Source organism: Hevea brasiliensis, chromosome 9 (assembly GCF_030052815.1).
Source record: "Hevea brasiliensis isolate MT/VB/25A 57/8 chromosome 9, ASM3005281v1, whole genome shotgun sequence".
Classification (NCBI taxonomy): domain Eukaryota; kingdom Viridiplantae; phylum Streptophyta; class Magnoliopsida; order Malpighiales; family Euphorbiaceae; genus Hevea; species Hevea brasiliensis.
Genome location: NC_079501.1, coordinates 18,751,430 through 18,778,832, shown reverse-complemented (window position 1 = coordinate 18,778,832; position 27,403 = coordinate 18,751,430). Strand labels below are relative to the sequence as shown.

At 30.5% G+C, this 27,403-nt stretch overlaps 2 protein-coding genes across 5 annotated transcripts; one reads left to right on the top strand and one right to left on the bottom strand.

Annotated features, from left to right (window-relative positions):
* Positions 1-403: 403 nt before the first annotated feature.
* Positions 404-6,933, bottom strand: LOC110637618 (glutamate decarboxylase 1). The gene is made up of 7 exons (XM_021787823.2): positions 6,733-6,933; positions 6,445-6,649; positions 2,039-2,239; positions 1,718-1,932; positions 1,302-1,555; positions 1,148-1,200; positions 404-1,065 (listed from the first exon to the last, which is right to left on the bottom strand). Exons 1-7 carry the CDS (start codon positions 6,816-6,818, stop codon positions 580-582), a joined length of 1,500 nt encoding a protein of 499 aa, XP_021643515.1. The 5' UTR covers positions 6,819-6,933; the 3' UTR covers positions 404-579.
* Positions 6,934-17,509: 10,576 nt separating this feature from the next.
* On the top strand, positions 17,510-27,237 carry LOC110637616 (uncharacterized). Of its 4 annotated transcripts, none has more exons than XM_021787821.2 (16): positions 17,514-17,742; positions 18,003-18,086; positions 18,806-18,946; positions 19,054-19,124; positions 19,587-19,680; positions 20,758-20,835; positions 22,098-22,164; positions 23,281-23,366; positions 23,502-23,552; positions 24,400-24,447; positions 24,771-24,891; positions 24,984-25,164; positions 26,140-26,277; positions 26,357-26,469; positions 26,670-26,741; positions 26,829-27,237. In XM_021787821.2, the coding sequence occupies exons 1-16, from the start codon at positions 17,638-17,640 to the stop codon at positions 26,918-26,920; spliced, it is 1,542 nt and encodes a 513-aa protein (XP_021643513.2). In that variant the 5' UTR covers positions 17,514-17,637; the 3' UTR covers positions 26,921-27,237. The 4 variants fall into 4 exon arrangements, 3 of the variants coding, with proteins under 3 accessions (XP_021643513.2, XP_021643512.2, XP_021643511.2); XM_021787819.2 differs by having other exon boundaries at positions 17,515-17,907; XR_009151301.1 differs by lacking the exon at positions 26,829-27,237 and having other exon boundaries at positions 17,510-17,907; positions 26,357-26,550.
* Positions 27,238-27,403: the final 166 nt, after the last annotated feature.

The following is a 27,403-nucleotide window of genomic DNA, read 5'->3' as shown; positions in this document are numbered from 1 at the left end:
AGCGGCATTCTTCATGAGAAATAGGATACTTTACAATATTAAGCGGTATCATTAACGAAAAAATAGATATAATACAATATGTACTCAACTTTTAAATTTTCTATGCCTTATTCGAATACTTTTTATTTTGTTTGAACACCTGATACCTTATCCGAACACCTTGTATCTTATTCAAACGCCTTGCTTAGATTTTCTAAATGACGAAATTGAATACAAATCAATCCAAAAGGTTCAAACTCTCTGAAAACTTATTTAGGCTATTGAGACGTTCAAATAATAAATTTTAAATAAATTATATTATTTTAAAATTTATTATAAAATAAAACTATTGAAATTGAATTTTTTAATAAAATTAAATGAATGTCTAGCACAAGAAAATAACTAAAATTTTTAATATCCAGCATAAAATAAAAGATCCATTCTTTAAGTTAGAAGATATAATAGATTCATATGAAAAATAAAAGGTTTAAGGCAAGTAAATAACAAACCATAACTTTGTTTTTCTCTTGGAAAAGCAACATGCACTCTCGGAAAGGGAAAAATAATATATTAGACGACAGAGGGTTTTGCCTTTACCCTCTAACAAACACCATTCATCTTCTTCCTTTCCATGACAAACTTCCTCCAAACGGTAGTAATCTCCCTCTGCGTCTCCAAATCACTCTTCTTGGTGACTAAAATGGTGCCATTCTTTTCTTTCTCTTCAGCTATTGAAATCTTGGAAGTTACCCTGGCTGGCAGAGTATCAAGCTCGTTTAGAACTTTATCTATGTCATGAACAAGTCGTTCAGCGAGTGCGCGAGAAAAGTCCTCTCTGATGACAACTCGAAGCACAGTTACATGTTCTGCATCAGGCGGCATTGTGTATGCAGGCACAATCCAACCAAATCTCCTTAACATTTCGGAGATTTCGAACTCATTGTGGCAGCTGTTGTCTTTCAAGGAAAAAGCTACCAGTGGCACCCCATTGTCCTTTGAAACAATGTTGAAACGCCCTGTCTTCTCTAGTCCTTCCTTCAAAACCAGCATGTTGTCTCTGCAATTTTCCATTATGTTTCTGTACCCCTGCAGTTATTAAATGGAAAATTAGATATTGATAGCAATGAAGAAGAATAAAGTCCGCCTTGTTTATATATGGTGGACTCACCTCATAGCCCAAGCGAATGAGTTGATAGTATTGAGCAATAACTTGACTAGAACCTACAAGAGTAAAAACGAAAAGCGTCAAAGTTAATTAGCTTTTAATAATGAAAGAAAGAATATGGGAGAGTGTGAATTAGTCCAAATATATAAATACATACCTTTGGAGAAATTGAGGGTGAAAGTAGGTTGATCAGCTCCAAGGTAGTTGATATGGAAGATGAGTTCTTCAGGCAAGTCATCTTTGCTCCTCCAAATGACCCAACCAATTCCAGCATAGACCAGTCCATATTTGTGCCCGCTAACGTTGATACTCTTCACCAATGGCAATCGGAAATCCCACTCAAGTTCTGGGTAAATAAAAGGGGCAATAAACCCACCACTTGCTGCATCAACATGGATAGGAGTATCCCATCTACAAAAGCAAAACTTCATATTTATATCATTGAAATTAAAGATTTGCAGGCACACGCACTAAAGTGTGCATAAAGAGAAGGAATGTGATAAGACTTTCGTTACAATTCAGAAATTTTCCCATATACGTAAAGGGGGAAAAAACTAAGGAATCGATGAGTACCCAGTTTGCTTGTTCTTCTCTATCAAGAGATCATTCAAGAGCTTTACATCTTCAAATTCTCCATTAAGAGTGGAGCCAAGAATAGCAGCAACACAAATTGTGTTCTCATCAACCATCTCCACAGCTTTCGCTGGATCCATCACATAATACCCATCTCTAAGCTTCACTTCCTTCAACTCCACTTCAAAATACCTAGCAAATTTCTCCCAACAAACCTGCACAAAGCATCCTATTCATCAGAATTCTCCACAAACAATGTTCTGTTTGGAATAAGGCATTACAAAAAAAAAAAAAAAAAAAATGAGAATATTGATCATACACCTGAACATTGGCTCCAGTGACAATGTTGGGCTTATCATAGGGCTTTCCCTCAGCTTTTCTCTTGTTCTGCCACTTCCTCTTGAATGCTAATCCAGCCAACATTATTGCCTCTGAAGATCCCACAGTTCCTACTCCAATTGCAGTCTCTGAATCTCCAAGTGGTGCGTTAAATAGATGAGCTATCATATTAACACATCGGTTCTGTACACATAAACAAATAAAAAACATGATTTCGATCCATGTATTGTATGCTCTCTTTCCCCCCTCTCCTCGTATTAAAGCACAATTAAGATGCTCAGTTTCAAGTAAATCAAACATGAATTAACACTACATTCAGAAGAAGATCAAAGCCATTAAGCTAATAGTTATTTAGTAGTTATGTGTGTTCATATGAAATTATATTAAGTCTGTTTGAAAATTAGAAATTTATAAAAATTTGATTTAAGTTAAGAGTTGCAGAGATAAGAATGTTAAGGCATATGAATGGTCATATTAGACTGGATAAAGTCCATAATGAGATTATTAAAAAAAAGTTAGGGTGGTGTCAATTGAAGATAAATTGAGACTTGATTTAGTCATGTGAAGCGTAGACATACGGAGGCTCCAGTTAGACAAGTAGAACACATTAGTTAGATGATAGAAAAAAAAAAAAGAGTAGGCCTAAACTGATTTGGAGGAGAGTAGTACAACATGACCTAGAAACATTATACTTTTCCGATGATTTAACCCAAAATCGTTTAGAGTGGAGAGAGAGAATCCATATAACCAACCTCAAATTTTTGGGATACAGACTTAGTTGAGTTGAGTTGATTTTTTTTTTTTTATCAATTCTCAATGTTTGGAAACATAATAAATATTTTTTTTGAATAAATATTTTTAATTAGTAATATTAAAATTAAATATTCATATAATTTAGCAATTGAGACCTAACTTTTTGCTTATAAAAATACTGACTTTTTTAGATTAAAAAAAGATCACTAAAACTTGATGAGGCCAGTGTTTGGTCCCCGTTATTGAAATAATTTAAAAAAAAATTAATGTTCAATAATTTAAAATTATAAATTACAACTCTATTGTTGAAAATAAAATCATAAATTTTAATTGAGGGATACTACTAAACCAAAAAGGTATAATGCAAAGCACTTCTTTTATAAAACTGTTTCAAAGCAAGGGAAAATTTTGTGATTCATTTATAGTAATAATTATTATTCTAACAAGAAAAAGTCAACAACGAATGCCATGCTTAATAAGGAAAAGGGACATGTGTCATACTCTAATAAAGAATATTTAATATAGTAGGTATGGAATCATAATCCTAAAATTAAAAAGTCATTGTTTTTAAAGTATAAAAAATTAAAAAATCTCGAATTAGGATATTTTAAAATAATTTATTTTTATAATGAAAATGACAAATAATTATTTTTAATTATATAATTTATTGATAATTATTAAGTCTATTAAATTAAAAATAAAAAATAAATCAAAAGTGATAACACAGCACAGGTGTCAGAGCACAGTTGATAAAGGCATAATGTTTATAGATCATCTTGGCTTTAATTTCGCCACAATCTTCTCCATTTATCAATTCTTGCATCAGACTAATCGAATTTACAACCAAATTAGCTGAAAAGAATGAGACATTTGACCTTAGCTCTAATTTGACCACCGCTTTTCTAATTCTAAGTAATAATTTCCTTCCCTCCACTATTACTAGGATATTTTATTTTCTTTAATTTAAAAATTTTTCAATATATAAACTTTCAAAATTCTATATTTTCTTAATTATTTTTATTCAATCTTTCAATATATTAAAAAATATTTATAAACTACTTTGTAAATAAAAGTATTGTACAAAATATTCTAACAGACATTTTAAAGAATTTTATCCAATTATAGTTATCATTACATAACATAATAATTTCTAAAATTTATTTTTCATGCTAGCCCATTCATAAAATGATAATATTTATATTTTTTAATAATATTAAAATTAAATATCCATTGAATGGACCGTATGTGACAGGACCACCGTTGACAAGGCAAAATGTTAGCGGCGTCTACTACAGGGATCTCAATTAAATACTACATTGCCAACTCATCATCAGCTCTTCTTCTATAGATGATCATGGCTTTAATTTCGCCAACACACCTCAATTTTTGCGCCAGAATAATATAATTAATTTACAACCAAATCGGCTGAAATTAAACAATAAGACAATTGACCCTTACCTCATAATAAATTTCCTCCGCTAACAAACAATTTTAAAGAATTTTATCCAATTACAGTTATCATTACATAAAATAATATGTTTAAATTTTTTTCTTTTCCTGCTAACTCATTCATAAAATTATTGAATTAAATGTGCATTGCTTATGTTTTTGAAGCAAATAAGGGTATCAGAAATTTAAATTTCTAAACTGAATTTATACGTTTATGAAACTAGCATTTTATGCTTAAACATCTTTTTTTTTTCAAGTGCAAGAAAAGTTATATTTTATTTTGTGATAATTAAATTTTTGCACAAACTCTCAGTTGTACATTATATATAAGACAGCCCGGCACTTGAGCCGTACCTATCGGTTTTACTGCTAAGGTGAGTTGTATTTACTTTTTAATTTGACTTCTATAGGAAAAGAACGGACCCATGACAGTGACTTGCAACGTGGCCCCCCACGCCAAGTGAACTGACCAATTCAACAATTTATTGTCTGTGTCTGGACGGTATATTGAAAACATGTCCAGAAAATTTTCAGAGTTAAAATTATAATTAATATATAATATTACATTAGGATCATTATTAAAATTATTAAATTTAGATTCTAATTAAAATAATTATACTGATTTAACAGTTAATTAATCATTAGTTATTAACATTTGTATCCATATCATTAATTTTTAATAATTAATAGAAATTTCCAAATCAAAACGAGCTAAGTCCTCCAATAATTAATCTTGCCAAAAATAAATAGTAAAACGATAGTCAAGTTTAAAAAGCAGCTGACATTTTGAACCTGGCACACTACAGACCTTAAATTTGGCAGCAACCTTTCTCTAGCACTAACCAACTATCCTCGTATTTGTGTCTACTTACCGATTTCGTGGAACAGCACAACCATTTAGGCTTGACAAATTAACTTGTCTTGCATGTGTTAATATACTACATTAGTTTAGAATAGGGAAATATATCTTTTATATAATTTTTGGCATTTCTCCCTTTTAAGTTAGTTATTAAAGTAAGTTAGACACGATTTATCTTTTTTTAAATAATATCAAAATCTCCTAATCAATATTTAAACCTCTTATAAGTATTTTATATTTCAAATATTTAATATTAAGAATAAGAAGAGCGTGTTAATATTCTATATTAATTTTAAATAAAAATAATATATGCTTTATATAGCTTAGGTATTCCCCCTTTTGATATAACTTTTAAAGTAAATTAGACACAAATCATTTTCTCAACAACATGCTTCATAACTTCCATGCTAGTATTCTCACAAGTTTAATTCAATAAAATTTACTGAATGGAACCGTCCATTAATTTTACGTTTCTTTCCTCACATATATATCATTGTTTTCCCTTGAATTATCTTCTTATTCACTTACTTCTTTTAACTTCTATTTTTCACTTTTTTATTAAAGTAAAGTTGATAAAATCTAGCAAATATTTATATTTTTAAATAGTTTTAGTTTACATGGCCCCAATTACTAGAAAACCATAATTTTATATTGTGGTATGATCAATAATAACAATGATAAGACAATAACTTAATAGTTGAGTGTTTATTTAATAATGTAAAAAACTCAAAATTTAAATAGCAACAAATATTTTTATAAGATTAAAAAAAAGAAAAATAAGAATGATATTTTTAGTTTATTCAACAAATAAAGTTATCAATATTTTTTTATAACTTGCTCATTTTGGAAATAGCAAAAAATTAGACTAAAAGCAAAAGTCGAATAATTGTGGGGAATTTTTATTTTATATTATTTTATTTTTATATGCCTAACGTGAATATTCTAAAATTTGGAAAATAATGGTGGTCCCGTGCATCCACGCATAATTTCCTAAATCCCGTGTCTAACGCAATAGCTAGCAGTTATCATATGGGTGCGAGTACATCCAGAGTCATGTGGTCCCTACCGTCATAAATGCAGATTAATCTTTGTACTGTTGATCGGTCATCACGTAAGGAAAATGTCATTTTGTGAAATTTTCATTTCTTAAAAAAAAAATAATAATAATAATAAATCAAGCCTGAATTTTTTTTTTTTTTGATTTCCCATTTTCACTGCGAGAAGAGTACGATTAAAAAATTCTGCTCCTTGGAAAACCAAAACTATTATGCGTAGATCTGAAGGCATCTAATCAAGATATATAATTAAAAATAAGAAAAAGACTAACCTGCAACTCAGTGGTGACAGGGTACTCATCCATGTCAACGTAGTTCTTGTTGATGGCTTCCATCATAAGCTTATCGCACTCAGGTTCCATCCATGTGGTCACAAAGGATGCCAGATTCAGCCTAGGGTTCCCATCCAGCATCAGCTCATCGTTGATGATCTGGTAAGCTGCTTCCTTTGGGATTGAGTTCTCTGGCATCTTGAACCTGCAGTGGAAAATCCATCATCATCTCATGATAAAAAAAAATGGCAATTAATGATATATATGATTAGATTATTAATTAATCACCGTGGAAGTGAAGCTCGGACATAGCGGGAAGCGAAGGTGGAGTGGACGGAGACGTCGGATTCCGACGCTGTCTTGGAGAGAACCATGGTGAAGAGAGAGAGAGTGAAAGAGAACGCGAGAGAGGTGAGATGTGAGAGAGGTAGCCGGGAATCTTGGGGGTAGACTATATATAAACTTGGATTTTGCGTTGATTGGGAAAGACAGTTGGATTTTATTTTCTCCCCTTTCGGTAGGAGGAAAAGAAAATTTAATTATATATTCGAAACGACCTTAAATTGTACTTTTATTTATAATTTTATTAATATAATTTTTAAATTCATAACTAATTAATAAGATTTTTATAAGAAAAAAAGTCAATGAAATTAGTATTAAGTATCACAATTAATATTGTAATGGCATTATTTATTATTGTTATTATTTAATCAATACTCAAAAAATCAAGTAATAAGTTATATAATAAATTTTATTTTCATTCTTACTATAAAAGTAATTAAACTTAAAATAAACATACTAAAATATCCAAAACTTAATATTTCTTCACTCTTTAAAAAATTTAAAAGGAAGATTTATCTGATAAGCTATGCCTTTATTAATTCATGACATTTATCTTTCAATGTATAACTAAAAAATGTCATGGCATTGACTATGTTATGCACGGAAGGCAAATTTGAGTATGGAAATTTCTTTTTATTAGTGGCTTTCCACTCTATATAGTGTGTAACTCAAGAATTTATTCAACATAATAATTATTATATGTATGATAGATATACTTAATTCGTTAATTATAATATGATTCATCATAATTAATAATTATAATTAATAATTATAATAAATTTATTATACATACAATAGTTATATTTTTAAAGTTTTCATGTAATTTCTCATTTGCTCTAATAAATAATTCAACTTTACCCCAAATCTAGATAGAATTTTCAATCTATTAAGTATTTATTTGGCATTAAAATTTGAGGGTTACAATTATTTTTTAAATAAAATTACTAATTTAAATGTTGTTAAAAAAATAGTTTAGAAAAAAGTTATTTTATTATTTTAGTATTTATGACTAAATTTATCAAATTTAATTTAAAATTATTTTTTAATATTCTGTAGTCAGTATATTTAAAAAAAATAAATTTTCTCAATAGTAATTTAATCATCAATGTCTAAAAGGCCTTAAAATATTAATGGTTACAGAATATAGAATTAAAGACTGTACTAATTAAAAATTTATTTAGTATTGAGTTTTATAGGTTTTTGGTATAATATTAATAAGATAATTATTACTCTTATAATTTTTAATCTTTTTTAAAAAATAATTTTTAATCTCCTTACCGTTGACTAAAAAAAGAGTGTTAAGTATTAATTTTGAGAGACTAAATTAACAAAACTTAACAAATTGATTAACAGTATACTTTCTTTTAAGGTTTTTTATTAATTTGTTATTAAATATTATTAATTATTATATTATTTATTTTTTTTATTACACTCATTCTTTTAAAATTTACAAAATAACCCTTAACATTTAATTTTTTTAACTTTATATTAAATGCTTTTTTAGGGTTAATTTATAAAAAAAAAACAATTTTATATATTACACTAAAACAATGATATCTTATTGTTAATTTTCTTAATTACAATTTGATATTATTTAAAATTTCACATATTTTATTTCAACATAATATATTAAAAAATGTTGTAAGTCAAAATTTTAGAGTACGAAAATTTTCTATTTCCCATGCAGTGCCATCGAAAATAATTTAAATATCAAATCATCCTTCTCATGATAATTGTTTTTACGAAAAAACTAATCAATGTTTTACAGAAGCCATCTTGTTCATATCCTTCATACATCTAAACAGTCGTCTCAATATGCGACGTCATTAATTACGTCCAACTCTTATTTGATGAATATTATTATTATTATTATTATTATTATTATTATTATTATTGTGATATTTTATGAATAAAAAAAAGATAATAAAGGATTAATTTTCTATTAAACTAAAAAAAAAATTCATACCTTTCAACACTTAATTATTTCATTTGTTTTGTTTTTCTTCATTTAGTCCAAAAAAACAGACTTGGCATACCGTGTTGTGATTATCACTAATCATGATTATGCTATTCTTTTAAGAAAGGAAAACAGTCACCCAAGCAATAATTGAAATGTGTTTGATAAATCACCATCGGCTTCTTTAAAATCATATTACACAAGTGGGTATTAAAATGCGTCTCATCATCAATAATGACGGTCTGTTGGATAATATTATTTATTTTAATAATAATTGATTATTTTTAGTAATTATGGGTTATTTTCTTAGTGATTAGTAATTATTTATTCACATAATGATTTAAAATAAAAATATTAAATAAAAATATTTATTAAATTAATTATAAAATATAAAAATAATAATATTATTTTATTAACTCTTATTAAAATTTCACTAAATCCCTAAAAAAAATATTATAAAATCATGTAATTAATTTTTTTTTTAAGAATCAAAAAAATTTTATTTAACCCGGTTTCATTTTTCTTTATTTTTTAAATAATCTATAATATTTTATTCAATTTTTTCATTTCTCTTTATTTTGGAATTTTTTATCAATTTTATTATTGTCATGCCCCAATCCCATAAACAGGATCGAAACTAGAACTTGAGCTGACATAAATGTCCTAAGACCTGTAGTAAACCTTATTAATATCAAATCCATATGTAAATAAAATGAAATAAAAATATTATATTATATTTTTATTCGGGTCAACTCAACCCGATAACTATTAAAATAGAAAATCAGGAGAGCCCAGCTAAACTCTGAATCAGTCAATTATAAACTATATAAATATCATAAAATTTTTTATTTATTGATATCAAAAACTTAAATTAACATAGTCTCTAACAAAACTCATATAACTACTAACACATGCGGATTTTTAGATTTTAAATTTATGAAATAATAAAATAAATAAATAACTGATATTAAACCTGCGAGTAAAAAAATAGGTTACAATGAAAAAGAACTCCTCTTGTAATTTGGAAAAATAGAGTGAACAAGAGTGAGCATTCGACTCATAGAGTAAGATATTGATTTTACGTATAATTTTTATAACTAAGTCCAGTGAATACCTATGAATGAAATGTAACTTTTTCTCACAATTCAAATAAGTCACATTATAATCACATCAAACGTAATTTGGAGCACTCACACATACATATATGGGGAGTTGATCCCCTTACCTAGCTCTCTTAGTTTCAACCTCTGCTAGCTAGATTAACTCAAAGCTAGACTTTCTCTTAATATCCAAATGCGGGGGCCAGCGAGGTTAACTAAAAGCCGTGCATACTCTAACTTATCTATAATAAGGATCGGGTCCTAGTGAGTTAAGCTCCAGCCACATCTACCCATATCTACACACACACACAGCTCTATATCACCATAAAATAACAACTAGAGCAATGTCAACAAGTACAAATGTAATAAAAAGCGTGCCTAATATTTAACTACATATATATATGTATAAGTGATGCATGAGCATGCCTTGAATATAAAATAATATTAAAATTATAAATAAAATCAATATCTACTCACAGATTAATTGACTGGACTGCAGTTGGTCCAGCTAAAAGGAGAAGACGGCCGTCACCGATCATCTAAATATACACACTGACTTCTATCGAAAGACTAATAAAATTAAATAATTGATTTAAACCATAAAATCAAAATAGTTCTTAAGATCTTGTTGATATTTCGGTAGAGTTTTCCCTGTACCTAAAACCTACCAAACTTCTACCCAACCTGCAAAGTAGTTCAAATCACATTTCTAAAATCACACATCCCATCTCCATATCTTATCAACAACACATGGCCCCTCCTGGGCCCTCCAATCAAAGTAAAATCTCACAAAATCAAAAATTATGTTTTTACCCCTAAAACTGATATTCTGTAACACTTACTCAAACAAGCTCTAAAAATTCTAAAATTTTGCCCCGCGATCATTAACAATATTATAAAGCTATTGTAAAAAGAATTACAATTTTCTAATAATCTTCGAATATTTTATGAATTTTTATTCAAGAATATTATTCAATTCCATAAGTTTCCAACAGCTAACACATTCTTAATTCAACCCAATTCAACATTCACGTATTTAACTCTCCATTCTCAAGCTTTAACCAATTATATAAAATTTAAATACCAAAAATTCCTATAATCTTATATGCCCGTATGCTAAAAGTCCAACTAAACCCGTATATACTTTTCAAAAATATTTCACAATCACTCAAAAATTCAACAAACACTATAGAATATCTCCAAATCATTTTACTTTCATCATATATTTTTCTTTGAATTTTTTTTTTTCAATTTTTCATATATAAGAAACACTACATTCAAGTACCACATATTGAGAAATAACAAAAATAATTTTACCCAAAACTTATCTGTATCTCAAAAATTCAAAAAATTTATGAGAAAGTCTTTGAAAGTTGAATAATCACCAAAGCTCGTCGGAGCCACCGCCAAAACTATCGCGCATGGTGGTCGACAGCTGGAACTAGTCACATCGAAATATTCATCTCCTTCTTCTGATTCCATAGGAGGTATTGGATCACCGATTCGACGATTGGATCACTGGAAATCTCATAAAAAAATTAAAAAAAACTGATTTTCTCTCTCATCGTCGGCGCCGAAAACAGCCACCAAATTTGGTGAGGTTGGGCACATTTGAAAGAGCTCTCTACCAGAAGTCCATAGCTGTTGAAATCACTCCGATCGAATGTCAAGATCGCCGGATATGAGAGTTGAAAGTTTTGGATCCATTTTTCTCTCTTCTGCCTTGCCGCCACTGTCGTCGCCACTGGAGGCTCACTAGACGTTGGCTGGAGGTCGCCGGTGGTTGCTGGTGCCGCCTAGGGTGTCACCAGCCGGTGGGAGGGGTCGCCAAAACAAGAAAAGGAGAGAGGGAGAGAGATGAGAGAGAAAAAGTGGTGGTGGTGTGGAGGGGGGGTTCCTCCCGATTCTTGCCATCTTTCTTTCTTTTTTTTTTTTTTTTTAAATAAATCAACTGACAGTGGAAATGATCTTCCACTATCACACGCCAACATCACCTCAATGTGCCCCCCTTTTTTAATTATTATTATTATTATTATTATCAAAAACCAATAAAATAATTCAATAACATTTAATTAAATTTCTTTATAATGTAACTAATTGATAATTTAAGTACCACTACTAAATATTTAAATTATTTGTAACATCCTCACTGTACGTATTCTATACGTTCTGTTGCTCCGGTGACCTAATGTCAGTCCGGGCAAGTCAGGATGTCTGGAACTACACTTCGGTGATAGTGAATAGACATATAATGATGAAATAAATAAAAATAAAATACAAGAAAAATTAAAGAAAAATAAAAAAGAGAAAATGAAACTAGGTTAAACGAGCTGGCACCGTGGCGATAGGTGACCATACCAGGAAGTTACAGCGAAGGCAATTGCCGACCTCAGGACCGCGGAGAACCTTCGAAAATAATTTTTGAGACATAATTAGAGGCCTATAGAGGTGTAATTGACATTAGAAATGTCAAAGAAAATTAATGAATTAGTACAAAGAAAAATAAAAAATCAAGAAACCGACAAAAATCGGTGTTACCGAAAAATTGAGAATATAACCCAAAGAGGGGTATTTTGATCATTTGACACCAAGAGTTTCCTTTTGACCTCAATGTCTATTAAAAATAAGTGGTATTACAATTTGAAAATGTCATGAAAAATAAAAACATGGTACATTATATGAATAGTAAAAGAATTGAGGCAAATGTGCAATTTATGAAACTTTGAATAATTAAACAATAAAATTAACTTAAGTCCTCCACTAATTCAGAAACTTGGACAACTATATAAGCCTTGGGACAGCAAAAACACTCATCTTTAACCTTAGAACAAATCAGCCGAAAGCCTCCATTGAAGAACCACCATGGCCGAATTGAAGAAACCTTCATGCACCCATGATTTAAACCTCTTTTCCACTTTGTTTCTTCATTGAAGCTTGCACACTCACCTTAAGGAAGCTTTTGGGAGCAAGAAAGGAAGAATTTGGTGAGGTTTGGGGAAAGCTTACATGAGATAAATGTCCAATTTCTTTTCCTTTCTTTAGTAAAAGTGATGCTTGACTTAAGGGAGGTTATTTGGTGAAGGAAATTTGATGAATTGTTGAGCATTTGAGTTGAGCCACTTTCGGTAGCCATGAAAGCATGAATTGCTTAAGCTTTTCTTACCTCTAATTGATAGAAATTAATATTGATTTAGTCAATTTGAAGTTGTAGTAAATTAATTTCCATGTATATGTACATTGAACACTTGAATTTAAGGGTTTGGAAAGTAAATTGAATACCTTAGCAAACTGCCACTTTTGGCAGCCTTTAAATTCATGAATTAATATTTGATTTCATGAATTTTATTAATGAATTGTGGTAATAATGAATTGAGGGCAATGTATGTAAATATTAGTGGAAGTGTATGTATAAATTAAGTGATTATGTGTATTGATATTGAGTTGAATTAAACTTTGAGAATTAAGGGTGTAATGTGTGCATTGAGCACTTGTGTATTCTGCCCAAATTGCCTTAATTGAGTTGTGATGAATGGTATAGAAGTGTCATGAATGCAATATTGTAGTATAGAGAGGAGGAGAATTGCCAAATTGGAAGTGTATTTTTCATGTGCAGGTTGTGTTGTTGTTGGCAGTACCTAAATTGAGCTATAAGTGCAAATTTGTGACCCCAATTGGTATGAAGCCAATTGGAGGCAAAATAAAATATAAAATAGGCAAACTTTCATGTAGAAATATTACCAAAATTCTATATAGAAGTGACCTAAAAAAATGACATAATTCGGAATTGTAACTTTGCAAACCCAGAATTTGACCATATAAATAGTAGCCATTCAATTGGTCATAACTCACTCAAAACAGATCCAAATGACCTGAAATTTATATCAATGGAAAGCTTAAACATAGAGTTACAACTCTTATGAAAACACCAAAGCCCAGAAATGACCAGAACCAAGTCAAATTACTTGCCCAAGTTAGGGTACCAAATCTGCCAGAATTGAACTTGACCTAAAAATGACATAAATTTACATTGAAAATGCAATCTGTCTAGCTTTAGTAAATTTACCATATATTGGTTTATACAACTCAAAATGACTTGAAATCAGTGCCAAAAGTTCAATAAGACATAGAGCTAAAAATTTACTTCTTTGACCAGAAGCTAAAAACTAAAGGAAATAGGACATTTAGCTAGATCAATATAGCACACTAAAACTACAAATTTGATAATATTATACAATGAAACCTATAAATAATTTGACAATAAATGCCAACTTGTGAGAATTGTAAATTGCACTATATTGACAGCATGTTGAAATGCAAATTGTGATATGTTGATACTAGAATCAACTTATCCATGGTGTATAAAAAGGTAAACATTTTCATTGACCAGTGAATTGCATAATAACCAGTAAACCTTAAAAATAAAGAATTAAATATTTAATCTTATAATATGTCACAGTTTGCCTAGTTGACTAGTTTGGATAGGTTGGCATGCCAATAGGATTCTGATAGCTATACTGTAAATGGCTTCACGCCATACTGTGTTTTTATGGCTTATTATGATGCACTGTGATTTTAATAGCCTATGGCTATACGGATTGTGTTATTACACTCGGCTTATTGCCTAATTGATTATATAGTTTTTTAGCCATACTGTTTGCACATCGGGAGATACTTTGTGACCGATGGTGTGACGGCCTGAGATATTAGGTACCCAATGCCAGTATATCCGTTTATCCAGTCTGGTCAGTGTATACGCTACATGGGCAGTTATTAAAGCATTATTATTAAATTTAAACAGCTAAATTCAGTTTATTTATATACAACAACACCAAAATTAGCAAAAATAAAATGCTAGCAAATAAAAATAGAAACAACAACTTCAAAGAATATCGACGTCAACAATTCAGAAACAATTAATTTATTTTATTTTAGTGTATATTTCTTTATGATTAGCACTACTAAGCAGAATTACTTAGCATGTTGCTTTTGTTACTCGTAGGTATTGGAGACACAGCTGGGGAGTCTAGCAGACCTACGACTGGGTGAGACATCAGATATGTACAGGAGTCCAGAGCCATATGCACTACATTGCATACATGGTAGGACTTAGGATCATGTGTAATGAATATCTGTTGTATTTTGAACTTATGTTCTGTATTTTGTATATTATAAAACTTTAAGATTTGTAATAAATTGTATATATTAAACTTATATGGAGATTGTCTGGATGTATGTAAATTATAATGGACTGTATTTTGAAACTGTTTAAATACTGTGAAAATCAATAGACTGCACTGTGATATTGAGACTGTGAAATAGTTGAGATTTTGAGAATATTACATTAAATTGTTTTTAACAGGTGTAGAAGGACTGTTTGTCGAAAATACAGACGACACTTTGCCAGATTTGTATTAAAAATTTTGCAACACTCAGTTTTATTAAAATATAAAAATATAACCAACATGATAGGAATATTACATAAATGTTTCCTAAACCAAATTGAGTATTCAGAAAATAAGATAATCACAGACTAGGTACTCCGGCACGCCGTGTGAAACGTCTTGCTCGGCTACGCTGTAGATTGGTGAGGAGTGTTATATTATTTCACTAACTAAAATAATCAATATATTAACATGTTTATGTTTCAATACTAAATAAAATATTTCAAATTGTAAGAATAACATTAGAAACATATACAAATGAATGTATTGGAAAAAAATTATAATTGAGTTAGATAATATTAAAATAACATTTGAATAATGTAATAAAATATAAAATTTATATTTCAAAAATTTGGGTTATTACAATTATTCCCTTTCAATAAGATTTTTTTTTTTTTGCTTTGAAGCTATAATTAAAAAGTTATATAAAATGATTCATGTTTTGAAAATTCCCTTTTTAACTAAAAAAAAAAAAAACCTTTTGCGAGTGTTAAATACCAAAAAAGATATTAAAACTTTCTTTACAAAATCAATGGAGCCTTCTTTTCATGCTTTAATTAAACAATTTTTTATTTATTTATATGTTTAACTAGTTATTAATTTTTTTAATTATAATTGAAAATTTAAATATAAATCATTCAGTCTAATTAATATTTACCCACATTTAACATATTAGAACGAAGAATATCTTAAATTCAAATCTCTCTGTTTATATATTTTTGAAATTTATTATTTTATGGTGACTGTAAAAATTTAATTTTTTAATTTTTTGTCATGAAATTGATATTCAATTACAGAATTAAAAGTTTATCTATCAGTTGAAATATATTTAAAATAAATTTAATTTAAAATTATATATATATATATATATAGCACTTAAAAAAAATGTAAAATGAAAAATAAATGGATGTTATTGAATTATTTATAGGTCAACATTTGAACTTCACATGCTGGGCAGAGAGGACAAATTAAAGAGCTAAAGATAGAAAAAAATAATAATAAAGCATGCTTCTAGTTCTTCAAACATGGAGTCGCTGCTCCCTATAATAACAAATTAAAAATATATAAAGACAATTTGCACATGCAAACGATCAATATATAAATACAACTTGCACATGAAACATTCAATAACATGTATCATGAAATTGATTCTAAATATTTTTATTTTTCATTTTAATTTTTTAGACTTAAAAAATAATAATAAATTTACCAAATAATTCAATATATTTTATTAACTAATTACTAAAAAAGTTAATAAAATATATTTAAAATAAAATAAAATAAAAATAAAATTAAATATTTTTATTTTAAATTGAAAATGATGGATGAATAAAAAATATTTATTAACTAAATTAATATAGGAATATTATTTAATTGTGATTTATACTTATTAATTAGGTTGATAATTTTACAAAACTTTTAAATAAAAAAATTAGAGGGTGGAGCTATGGGCTTGGGGCCATGGCCCTTGTGGTCTCATGAACCTCCACCCCTGAGGGCAGGAACGGGAAGACTGTCTTCTTGCTTTGAAACCCGTGATCCGTATGGCATGATAATATATTATTATTTTATATTAAAAGAATGATTTATTTTCATGTATTTAATTTTTAAATATTATAAATTTAAAAAATATATATTATTAAAATTATATTTAAAGTTTGCATTTTTAATTTATAATTCATTTTTAAATAAATAAAATTTATATTTTATGCTAATAAATTAAAATGAAAAAAAAAAAAAAAATATCCCAACGAAGAAACCCATCTGCTCCGTTCACCATCGGAGCAATCCCTGCCGCCTTCGCAAATTCCTATGAACCGGGGATCGTACCCTCTCATCCTTAATTATTATAAAATAAATTTAGAATACAATGTAAAAATTATTAAAATTTAATTTTTTATATTATTTTTTTTATATCTAAAATTATAATAATGTTATATTTTTGTTAAAAATATAATAATTTCAAATATCTAACATCAAAGCATTATTAATAATAATAACATCAAAAAATAATAATTTACTTGTTAACATTATATATATATAAAATGTAAATTATATATTTAAAATTAAACATATTAATAAAATTACATAAAAATAAATTTATTCAATTATTAATTTAATTATTAATAAATAAGTAAAATCACATAACAAAGTAATTCTGTATGACTGAGTAAGCAGAATATGGATTTTCTTTCCAAGTTCCGATATTCAATTCAAAAGGAGAGGAATTAGTAATCTGTAATAGTAACCATGCTAGTCAACCTTAAATTTTTATATGAAAATTTTGTTGAGTTGAGTTGAGTTAAACAGTGGCTTGCACGCTCGAACAATCCAAATCGATCCGCACCGTATTATGAACTTTTGCCGCCTCCTCACCGCCAAAAGAAGTTTCTCCAGCAGCGGCCAGCATCTCCGCCAGATGACAACGTCTACGCAAAATTTCAAGTTTCATGCGAAGGCCAGAACCACTCTTTACCTAATAACGGCCACCGGCCTCACCCTCCATGCTGCTGACTACCTCAATTTCCTCCCAGTTTCATCTCTCCATTCTTCTTCCTTCTTTCCCGAGAAGATTAGAGCTGCAATCCACGCAGTTTTTCGCTCCTCTCGCGCAATCTCCACAGTCCGATTCTTCTCTCACTTTCACGTTATCTCTTCAACTTATTAATTTGTTTCTTTCTAAAACATTTATTCTTTTTGGGTTCCTTCTTGTGGCAGATTGGTTTCGCCGTTGCAGACTACAAGTATTCCTTGCGGGGGCTTCCGGTGGACTCTGAGGAGTATCGTCGCAAACTATCTGAGGTTTGTCGTTTCCTTCTTTTTGGGGTTTTGCGCATTTTAAGTAATCTATTTTGCCCGAATTTCCTTTGAAATTTATAAATAAGCTCAAATTTCGGCTACATTTCTGGAAATATTATAGTTCATTTGTGGATGGTTGTTACTATCAATTTAGGAATCGAGAACTGATTCTTTAGGCTTCAATTTTTTCAAATCAAGCCTAAGTTTATGATAATAATTAGTTATCTCTTGATTAACTTCTTCATTGTTATGTAATTCTTTGTGCTTTTCATTTTTCAATAAACAAGGCATTTTTTCCAACAGATCATTGTTATTTTTTTTTTTAATTTTTATCCCAATGTGCTAGTTGGAGATTGTTTCTTTAGCAAGCTAGTGATTGTTTGAATGTACAATTTTGGAACAGTCATCCTGCCTAATTTGGGTCTGGGAGGAGTGGTCTAGCCATATAGCTATGGTCACTTAAGCTAAATTTTTGGATTAATTAGCTATCTGGTTTAAATCATGTCGTAGCTTACTTAGTAACCCTTTTATAAATAAGGTCGTACGGAAGCTACATTTATTGTAATTGAGGTTGAACTTATTAACAAGAATTGGCTGTATTCTGTTGAATTGTAGTGTCACCTTGAGGGAATAAAATTAAAAAAAAAAAAAAAAAATCTGTTCAAATTTGCATATCTGCTGGCTTCAGTAAGGTGAAGATGTTATCTTTTGGCGGCTTTCAGGTTCATTTACGTTCAGCCAACAGAATGCTGAAATTATGTGAGGCCAATAAAGGTTTCTACGTGAAAGCTGGTCAGTTTGTTGCCGCACTGCAGCAAGTTCCGAAAGAGTACTCTTCAACCCTTTCTTCACTGCAGGATCAGGTATGAATGTCTTCTATTTACATTTACTCATGCTCATTTCTTTTTCTGTTCAATTGATACAGGCAGGTGTGCTTCATACACTAATTTTCTGGTCAATAATTCTGTAGGCTGTTCCTTGTCATTTCAAAGCAATAAAAGAAGTGCTAATCAGCAATCTGGGTCACGATTTGTCAAAGATGTAAGTTTATTTTTCCGCCTTCCTAATTCCTATACCAATATCCCTTTATAAATTCTCTTCTGACATTGGAGCAAGTATATTGTAGTAGATCTGAAATTCACTAAGGAGAAAACCAATAAAGGCTTTTAGACGCATTAGTATCATGACGCTTTGCATAATGATAGATTTGTAATTGGTATAATTTTGTTTTTGATTAACTTTTAGGAATAATCAATACTGGAAGAAGGGAAGTTGTATTATTTCTTCCTGTTTTTCCTTAATTTTTTTTCCATTTTTCTGCCTCATAGTTGCACATATTATGTGCAACTCTTTTAGTATGTACTAAGTAGTCCACCATTAGTAATGTATTCTGATTAAGAGACAGCTGCACATCAGCATGTCACCATCTTTCTTTCTTGATATGTTTGAAAGTCGAAGGCCAGATTGTTCTGCTGACGTTCAATGTCTTTACCTACCTGTCAGATTTTTGTCATTTGATGAAAAACCGATAGCTGCTGCTTCTATTGCTCAAGTGCATCGTGCCATTCTGAAAGATTGTCAAGAAGTAGCAATTAAGGTTTGTTGCAATTCAAGTCAGTTCAGTTAATCTTACCATGTTTTCCACCCACTCTGTGCTGTGAAATGGCGCCAACAATGGTTAGTGGTAGCATTAGTTGCTGTGGTAATGGCATAAAGTCAACAATGGTGAGTGGTGATGGGGTTGAGTTCACTGTGGTGCTAGTGGTGTCAGCACAGTAGTTGTTTCATGGTAGCAGTAAGAACCATGGTGATAGTGGTGGTGGTAGTGTGGTGGCACCGGTGGCAGTGCTAGTTGTAAATTGTGGTCAACTTGATTGAAAAATGTTTTTAGCAATAAAAGAAAAATCTCATTTTATGGTTTCTTCATTTTTATTTTTCTGTTTTAAAACAAAACATTGTTAAAGCCATTTGGAAAGCAAAATTTAACTGATATTTTCCTTAAATAATGTAAAAACCATAAATCATGATGATATTAAGCAGTGCCACTGTAATTAAGGTCTTCCACTATAATTGATAATTACAATGTAATATTGACCTTTGTGAGAATGGTAGTAGACAATGTCGAGATTCTTACTGCTTTTGACATTAATTTATTGTGGAATCTATTTAATTGGTAATGATTCATATGGCTTCCAAGTTCCCGGTTAGATAGTCTGCATTTGATACTATTTCAAATTGCTAGTGTCATTAGACATGGTTTATTATGATTTATTGCCTTAATCAGTATTTCTTTGTCCCAAAATATATCTCTGTATTTTCATTTTGTAATATCACAATTTTTTTTTCTCACTTTTAATTTCCAAGCTTAATATTTGTGAACTGCATAGAATTTCCTTATTTGGTGTTATAAGAAAAAATATGTTTTTGGAAAGTCATTGGAATTCTCGTGATGTCTGCAAATATTCTGAATTTGTGAATATTCATGTTCATCACTGGGACAGAGAGGTACACATCAAGTATCTTGTTATTTTCTTTTTCACTTATGATCTTAGATTTTTGAGCATATAATTGTTATTGTTTTCCCCTTCCCACTCACCCCTCTTGTTCCCTAACAGAATTTTGGATGCTTATGAATGAGTACTTAGCTGTGAGTGCTTTTGTTTTCTGCACACAGGTACAATACCCTGGGCTGGAACTCCAAATGAAAATTGACACAACAACTATGTCGTTCCTTTCAAAATCTGTTGCATGGGTGTGTGCTAAATATCTGGATATTTTTTTAACATTTATGTTTGTAGCACCATATTGGAGTCATCTATATATAAAATTGGATTGTGGTGGGTAGTTCTCACGATTATAGAAAAACTTTTAGGGCTTCTTCACTGAAAAATGGAAAATAGAGTTTTGTGTTCATATGTATCAATTTTTCGAATGGAGATCTTGAAAACTAGCTTTTCAGTTCTCCAAAATTTAGATAAGATTTGGAAAACAACTTAGAGTTGTTTTCCAAAATAGAGGCATTTACCTATTACAGAGATGATATTGATATGACTGGTTCTTGGGGTTGGGGTTGTGTATTTTGGTAAAATGGTGATGGTTCTCTTGGCTTTTTTTTTTTTTTTTTTTTTTTTTTTTGCTGTAGGAAATGAAATATCGTTTTTGGAGGTTATGTTGGAGATTGGCTTGGAGCTTTGTGTTTAGTCAATTTGAATTAAATTAAATCTGTATAATTAATTTGTTAATTTCGTTTCCTTAGAAAAAAAAATATATATATACAGTTTGGTAGAATGTGTGTGCAGTTGCACATATTATTAGTAGTCCAGAATTTGTTGATTGCAAATTGAAATTGGATTCACTTGTACTCAGTTAATGGTAGAGAAAATATTTTAATCCATATAGTGGTACTGCTACATATGTGTGAAATCAGTGCGAGTTACTGCTTACTGGCATTAGGTGTGTTGACATATATGTGCTACTGCTAATAGAGATGCTAGGCACTGATACCAAAAAAAAAAAAAAAAATCTTGATGCATCAATTTTCTAAACCACAAGGTCTATTTTTAAAGGATTTAAACTTCTTAAGAGGCCCAAGTTTAAATCCCATCTGAGTATTGTTGATTGTTGAAGAGATAAAACTAGAAGTGCATTAGGAGTGTTTAGTTCTTGGGTGACGATGCCTTTAGATTACTTAAAATAAATGAATAAAAGAAAAAAGAGGGGGGTGTAACTAGGTCATGGTTTGCAGCAGCTAGTGACTGGTGTGCAGTGTTAACTGCAGCCAGTGGCACCACTAACATATCTCCATCTTATTCATTGGTGCAAGTGTCAATGCGAGATTTTTTATGGTGAACTATTGCAAAACGTTCACCGTTAGGTGCTATCATGATAGGATTCAATTGTTCATAACTCATCCTTTTAATTTTTCTCATTTTCCTAGTTGTGTTATATTTTATTTTTGTGACTACTTCCAATCGAATCAGTTACCTTTTTCCCTCTTTTATCTTCTTCCCACAGTTTTTCCCTGATTATAGGTTTGACTGGTTGGTTTCAGAATTCACAAACGCCATTTCTTCAGAACTTGGTGAGTAGTGTAAATGTATAATGTCTGGTCATGCGTGTTGTTTATCTTGTTTGGTACATGCGTAGAAAGCATGTGTAATTCTGTCATTGTTTTCTACTCTAGAAAGTCACAGAAAGAGAAATATTGGATTGATTGTATCTGATCAAGGTTGGACAGGGAAGGTTAACTGTGGAAAAATTCTAGATTATTTTCTTACAAATCATTTTTTAGCCTTCTAAGTTGTACTCCAAATGCCTTTCCTTTCTTTTGAAAATAAACTTTGTAAGGCTAAAGTTCTTTAAATTAAGGGCATTTATTTAGTTTGTGATTCCCTAAAAGAGCCAATAGTACCAATGTTGCAGAAGCGTCTTAATGAAGCATTTATTTAGTATGTAACTACTTAATCCAACTCAGCTCACTGCTTAGTCATAACATAAGACTCTAAATATTTTAAAAATACAAAGTGAACTTTTATAAATAGAAGAATCCACAGAAAAAAAAAATGTAGAATAATTAAGAAAAGAAAGTTGACAATTGTGGAAGAAATTTATAGAAAAAACTGAAAGATATCTAAAGTAACTCTGGTAAATTAAAATTCATTGTTTTTTTTTAAAATTTAAAATTTATCTTTTTATGATTATTTATTTATTTCTTGACTTATTTATTTAATAGATAAAAGTTTCCGATTCAAGAACATAATTTGAATTCATAATAACTTTCACAATTATAAAACTGAAAATCACTCACAATTAAGTAAATATTTATTAATTACTTTTAGATTTTTATTTATTTATAATTACTCTATTTGCTTTTTTATTTTATTGAAAAGGAGATTGCTCAAACATTTAGTTTAAATATCATTCTTGATGACTTGTTTTTTCTTAAAGAACATTATTTACAATTTAAAATAAGATGCATAATTTTTTTTCTTATTTTAATTTTAAAATTAAAAAATATTTATTATTATTAGTGAACATATTTTATTTTATTGTTATTAATTCATAAAATTTTAAATATGAAGTTAAGTTTGGTCGCCCCCAAACTCGATGACCAAGCTCCGCCATTGGTCTTTTCAGTTGTTCTTGAAGATAAATAAATAAATAAAGTAATGCTTTTCAATTTTTCATGGTTCCATAGATTTCATGCAGGAGGCAAGAAATTCTGAGAGGACAGCCAACTATTTTAAAAACAAGAAGATGGTCAGGGTTCCTCATATATTTTGGGTAGTGTAGTTGAGATTTTCCCTTTATTAGTTCACATTCTATCAATTCCTTTCTTACTGAAACATATTACAGTTTACAATAGTTGAACTTGTATACATGCTATGCCAAGCTGACCGCCATTTGAATTGCTTCCAGGAGTTCACAACAAGTCAGGTTCTGACAATGCAATTTTGTTGGGGGCACAAGGTATGTTTGTTGAGCATGTTGGATATGACATATGATACGTAATCCCATCTAGGTAGACTCTTTAAGAATAAACTGTTGGAAGATAAAATGCTCAAGAGTGTTGAAGATGAACTGAGTCAGTGTTGGATGACTATGAAATAGATGTAAGGAGGTGCAAAAGGTTGTTAAATAGGTCCTAATTTCCATTTCAACTTTACTCCATATGTTATGATTATATAAGCACAATCTGTGAGAGTTCTGTAACGAATTATAGTTCTAATAAATAAATAAATAAATAAGCACACACATGCATGCAGGTAAAAGTTTGACCAAATGTGGTATAGATTTGTGAAAAGATACCCAAGTTTGTCCACTGAATGGCTAGAAGCAGAATGGTAAAATTAGGGCATGTCATCTTTTCCAAATTGCACTGCTATTTTTTGAACTTAAAAAATTTTACACCTCCCTGCTGTGCACTTATTTACATGTAAACCATTAAGTAAACAGTGATTTGTTTAAGCTTGCTTTGCAGATTTGCTAAAGTGAACTCATATGTTTTATTTCTTTTAGAACATATTTTCTGTTAAATGATTTTATAGGAAGCTTATAGAAGTCCTTTCATTCATGATGAACTGTTGGAAGCCCCCCAAACAAAAGCTCCCACTGCCATTTAAAATGCAGACTATTCTACCAGAATGTTATAAAAAAAGAATTATTAAATGATAAACAGAGCCTGTTATGTATGACAGTTTATTTTGCACATAGTTGTGTTCTTCAATTTTGTTACCTTTCCTGAGGCATCTTAGTTATCTACCAGGATTTTGACATGACTATCATGGCCATTAACAGGTTGTTCCTTAGATTTCAGGTTGATGATGTGGGATTTTTGAAGGAAATGGGAATAAATCCTATAAAGGTTTGTTTCATGAGCTCATTGAAGTTCTGCTTCTGCAAATTTATAAATAGTACTGAGTTCCCTGAAATTGAGATTGTTCCTAAATGTGTAGAAGATTGTGATATGATCCTTACTGTATTATATGCCACAAAAATTTGTTGAAACATAATGCTGAATAATTTAATTGCTTCTTGTTGAAGCAATTTGATTAATTGGATCTGCCTTTAACATTGTTGATTTGTCTTTAATTATTAGCTATAGTTTAAATGTCTCTCAAACATCTCTCATGATAGAATGAAGCAAATTCCTTTGCTTGACCTGTGTTGACTTGGTTTGGATTGTAGGTAGCAAAAACATTGGTAGAAGTCTTTGCCGAAATGATATTCATCCATGGTTTTGTACATGGAGACCTACATCCCGGTAACATATTAGTTTCTCCAGAAGGTCCAAATGGCTTTTCTTTGGGTATGTCTTAATCACTCTGAAATTCTCATTTAAGAGAAACAGATTATGGTATGAACCCTTATCCTTGTTTCTGTTTTGAATAAACAATGAAGTTCTTCTAGATCATGGAATCTACAAGCAATTGGATGAAGGATTTAGGATGGACTATTGTCAGCTCTGGAAGGCATTGATTCTTCAGGACTCGCATCAAGTACGGCAACTTGGTGAACGATTTAATGTTGGGAAGTACTCTAGATACTTCCCTGTCATATTTATTGGAAGAACTATTGACAGGTGACTTTCTTAATTTTACCTCTCACTTGTGAAGGAGGATCAAGATCTTGGTCTCAAATAAAGTTGAATCAATGAGGAAAAAGGATCCATATAGCCGACTCCATCTAGTTTGGGGTTAAGACTTAGTTGTTATTGTTGTTGAATCGCTTTTGATAATTTTTTCATGTGAAAATATGTGATGCTGTCACTGGCTTAATGTTAAATGAAAAACATTTTTTATCACGCGCCTTCAAACTATTTCCCTTTTTCCCATTAATTTTACACCTATTACTGATTGATATATATAAGGTACCTGCAGTTCAGGTGCTTATGCAGTGTGCCCGTTATTTATCAATTAGTCATCAAGCTGGTGGAAATTTTGTCATTTTGTAGCTCAACAATTCTCTTTGCACAATAATTCTTTGGCTCTCCCATCACTGAAGGTGATTTTAATTTATGTGTTTGTAGATGGAAAATAGTCACTTCTGCATTTACTTTGCATAGTCCCCATTAGCCTGTGGAGCTAAGACTTTGTAGGCTCAGAAATTAGATGTCACCTTTGATACCATGCAATGCATGTCCTTCAGTCAGATTACACATCTTAGTAGGCCATGGGGGAGTGGACTAGACTGTTGTTTGAACTGATCAATTGCGGAACACCCAGCAAGAGAATTTTGTGGTTCTACTTAACAGTTGACCATACTTTTCAGTGAAAACTATCTTGTCTCTCTCTCTCTCTCTCTCTCTCTCTCTTATATATATATATATATATATATATATATATATATATATATATATATATATTATTTTCTTTTAACCTCTTGAGAAGAGGGGTGGTTTCAATCTGGCTTCAACAAATGGATTGTGCCTTTGATTCCAGCAAAAGTATCAAGCTTTCATAAAATCTTTTACCAATTAATAATTGTGTATACTTTTTGTCAGATTATTAATAACCATGTTAGAGATCTAACAGCTCTCGTATCATGTCATTGACAGTAAATCATATCTTGGGGGAGGCATGTCAGCTGAAGAGAAGAGGATTTTGAAGCAGGAGCTGAAGTCCTTAAAGATGGAGGACATATCTTCATTTATGGAATCTTTACCACCTGACTTTCTCACAATATTGCGTACAGAGTGAGGAATAAGTTAACTTCTCTTAACCATTGAATGTAGAATGAAGCAAGTCTCTAAAGGATTTACTATCATATCGCAGTGGGCTTCTGAGGTCAGTCATTAGCAAGTTGGGTGCTCCCCAGCGAATCAGGCTGTTCACCTATGCCAAATATGCAGTATATGGTCTTTCTCTGAAGCCCCATCCTAATTCTGGTAAAAATAACTAATTGCTGGATTTCTGGTTGTCTTGATGGCTGCCATTTCTCTTACCAACTAGAAAGAACGTACTAATATGTAGGTTTGAATTAGGCCTTTACATGCCAAGTTTATGAGTTCTCAATTTTTTTTTTTAATTTTTTTTTATGTTAATTGAAACTTCAGGCAGTAACTTATTGCTAATTTTGTGCTATCAGATTTTGTAGAGAAAGCTGCATTTTCCAGATTAAAGACAAATGTTAGTTATCTGCAGTCAAGGGTTATTCTTGGTAAGAATGCATTTGATTTATTGTCTGATCAAACAATGACTTATAGTTTAGAGAGCTTGAGCAATTTGTATATTTTAACATTTCTAGAGGTGCTGGAGCTGCTTTCTTGGATGGAGACGGTCAAGCAATTTTTGTATACCTTGTGTAGAAAGATTTTGAGTGGGTTAATGATGCAGTGAGGTGGGTTTGGGTGGTGCTGGGATGAAGTGAACTTGCATCATTTCCTGTGCCTCTCTCATGACATATGGCCCAGAGCATATTTTATAGAAGTCCAAGAGATGGATATCATTGACAATGCATTACAAAGTAGAGGAAGGATAGATAGAATTGGGAAGAAGAGAAAGGGTAATTATGAGGAAGGATTTAAAAATGGAGATCATTGAGGATGCATTTTAATATTCAATGCAAGCTCTGTGGTTTATTTTCTGAAATTACATTCTTGAGGTTCGCAACTCTATCAGTATTTAATTTAATTTTTTTTTTCTTGCACCCCTTGCACTATAATCCTTTGCAAATTCATAAATTCTTATGCTACTGCTTCGACACCAGATACTTGCAACTAATGGCAAGATATTGGGAGGGGGAGGAAAAACTGGGGCGGGTGTGAGAGCATCTCTGCATGAGATCTGACGGCATAGATTGGTAGTTTGGAAAAGAGAGAG

Bases quoted from the DNA above. Each gene is read 5' to 3' on its own strand.
- LOC110637616 (XM_021787819.2), top strand. From the start codon at position 17,638: ATGAACTTTTGCCGCCTCCTCACCGCCAAAAGAAGTTTCTCCAGCAGC. The intron at 23,553-24,399 runs GTATGTTTGTTG...CTTAGATTTCAG, and splicing joins AATTTTGTTGGGGGCACAAG to GTTGATGATGTGGGATTTTT. The intron at 25,165-26,139 runs GTGACTTTCTTA...TGTCATTGACAG, and splicing joins ATTGGAAGAACTATTGACAG to TAAATCATATCTTGGGGGAG.
- LOC110637618 (XM_021787823.2), bottom strand. From the start codon at position 6,818: ATGGTTCTCTCCAAGACAGCGTCGGAATCCGACGTCTCCGTCCACTCC. The intron at 1,556-1,717 runs GTACTCATCGAT...TTGCTTTTGTAG, and splicing joins GAGAAGAACAAGCAAACTGG to ATGGGATACTCCTATCCATG. The intron at 1,201-1,301 runs GTATGTATTTAT...TTACTCTTGTAG, and splicing joins CACCCTCAATTTCTCCAAAG to GTTCTAGTCAAGTTATTGCT.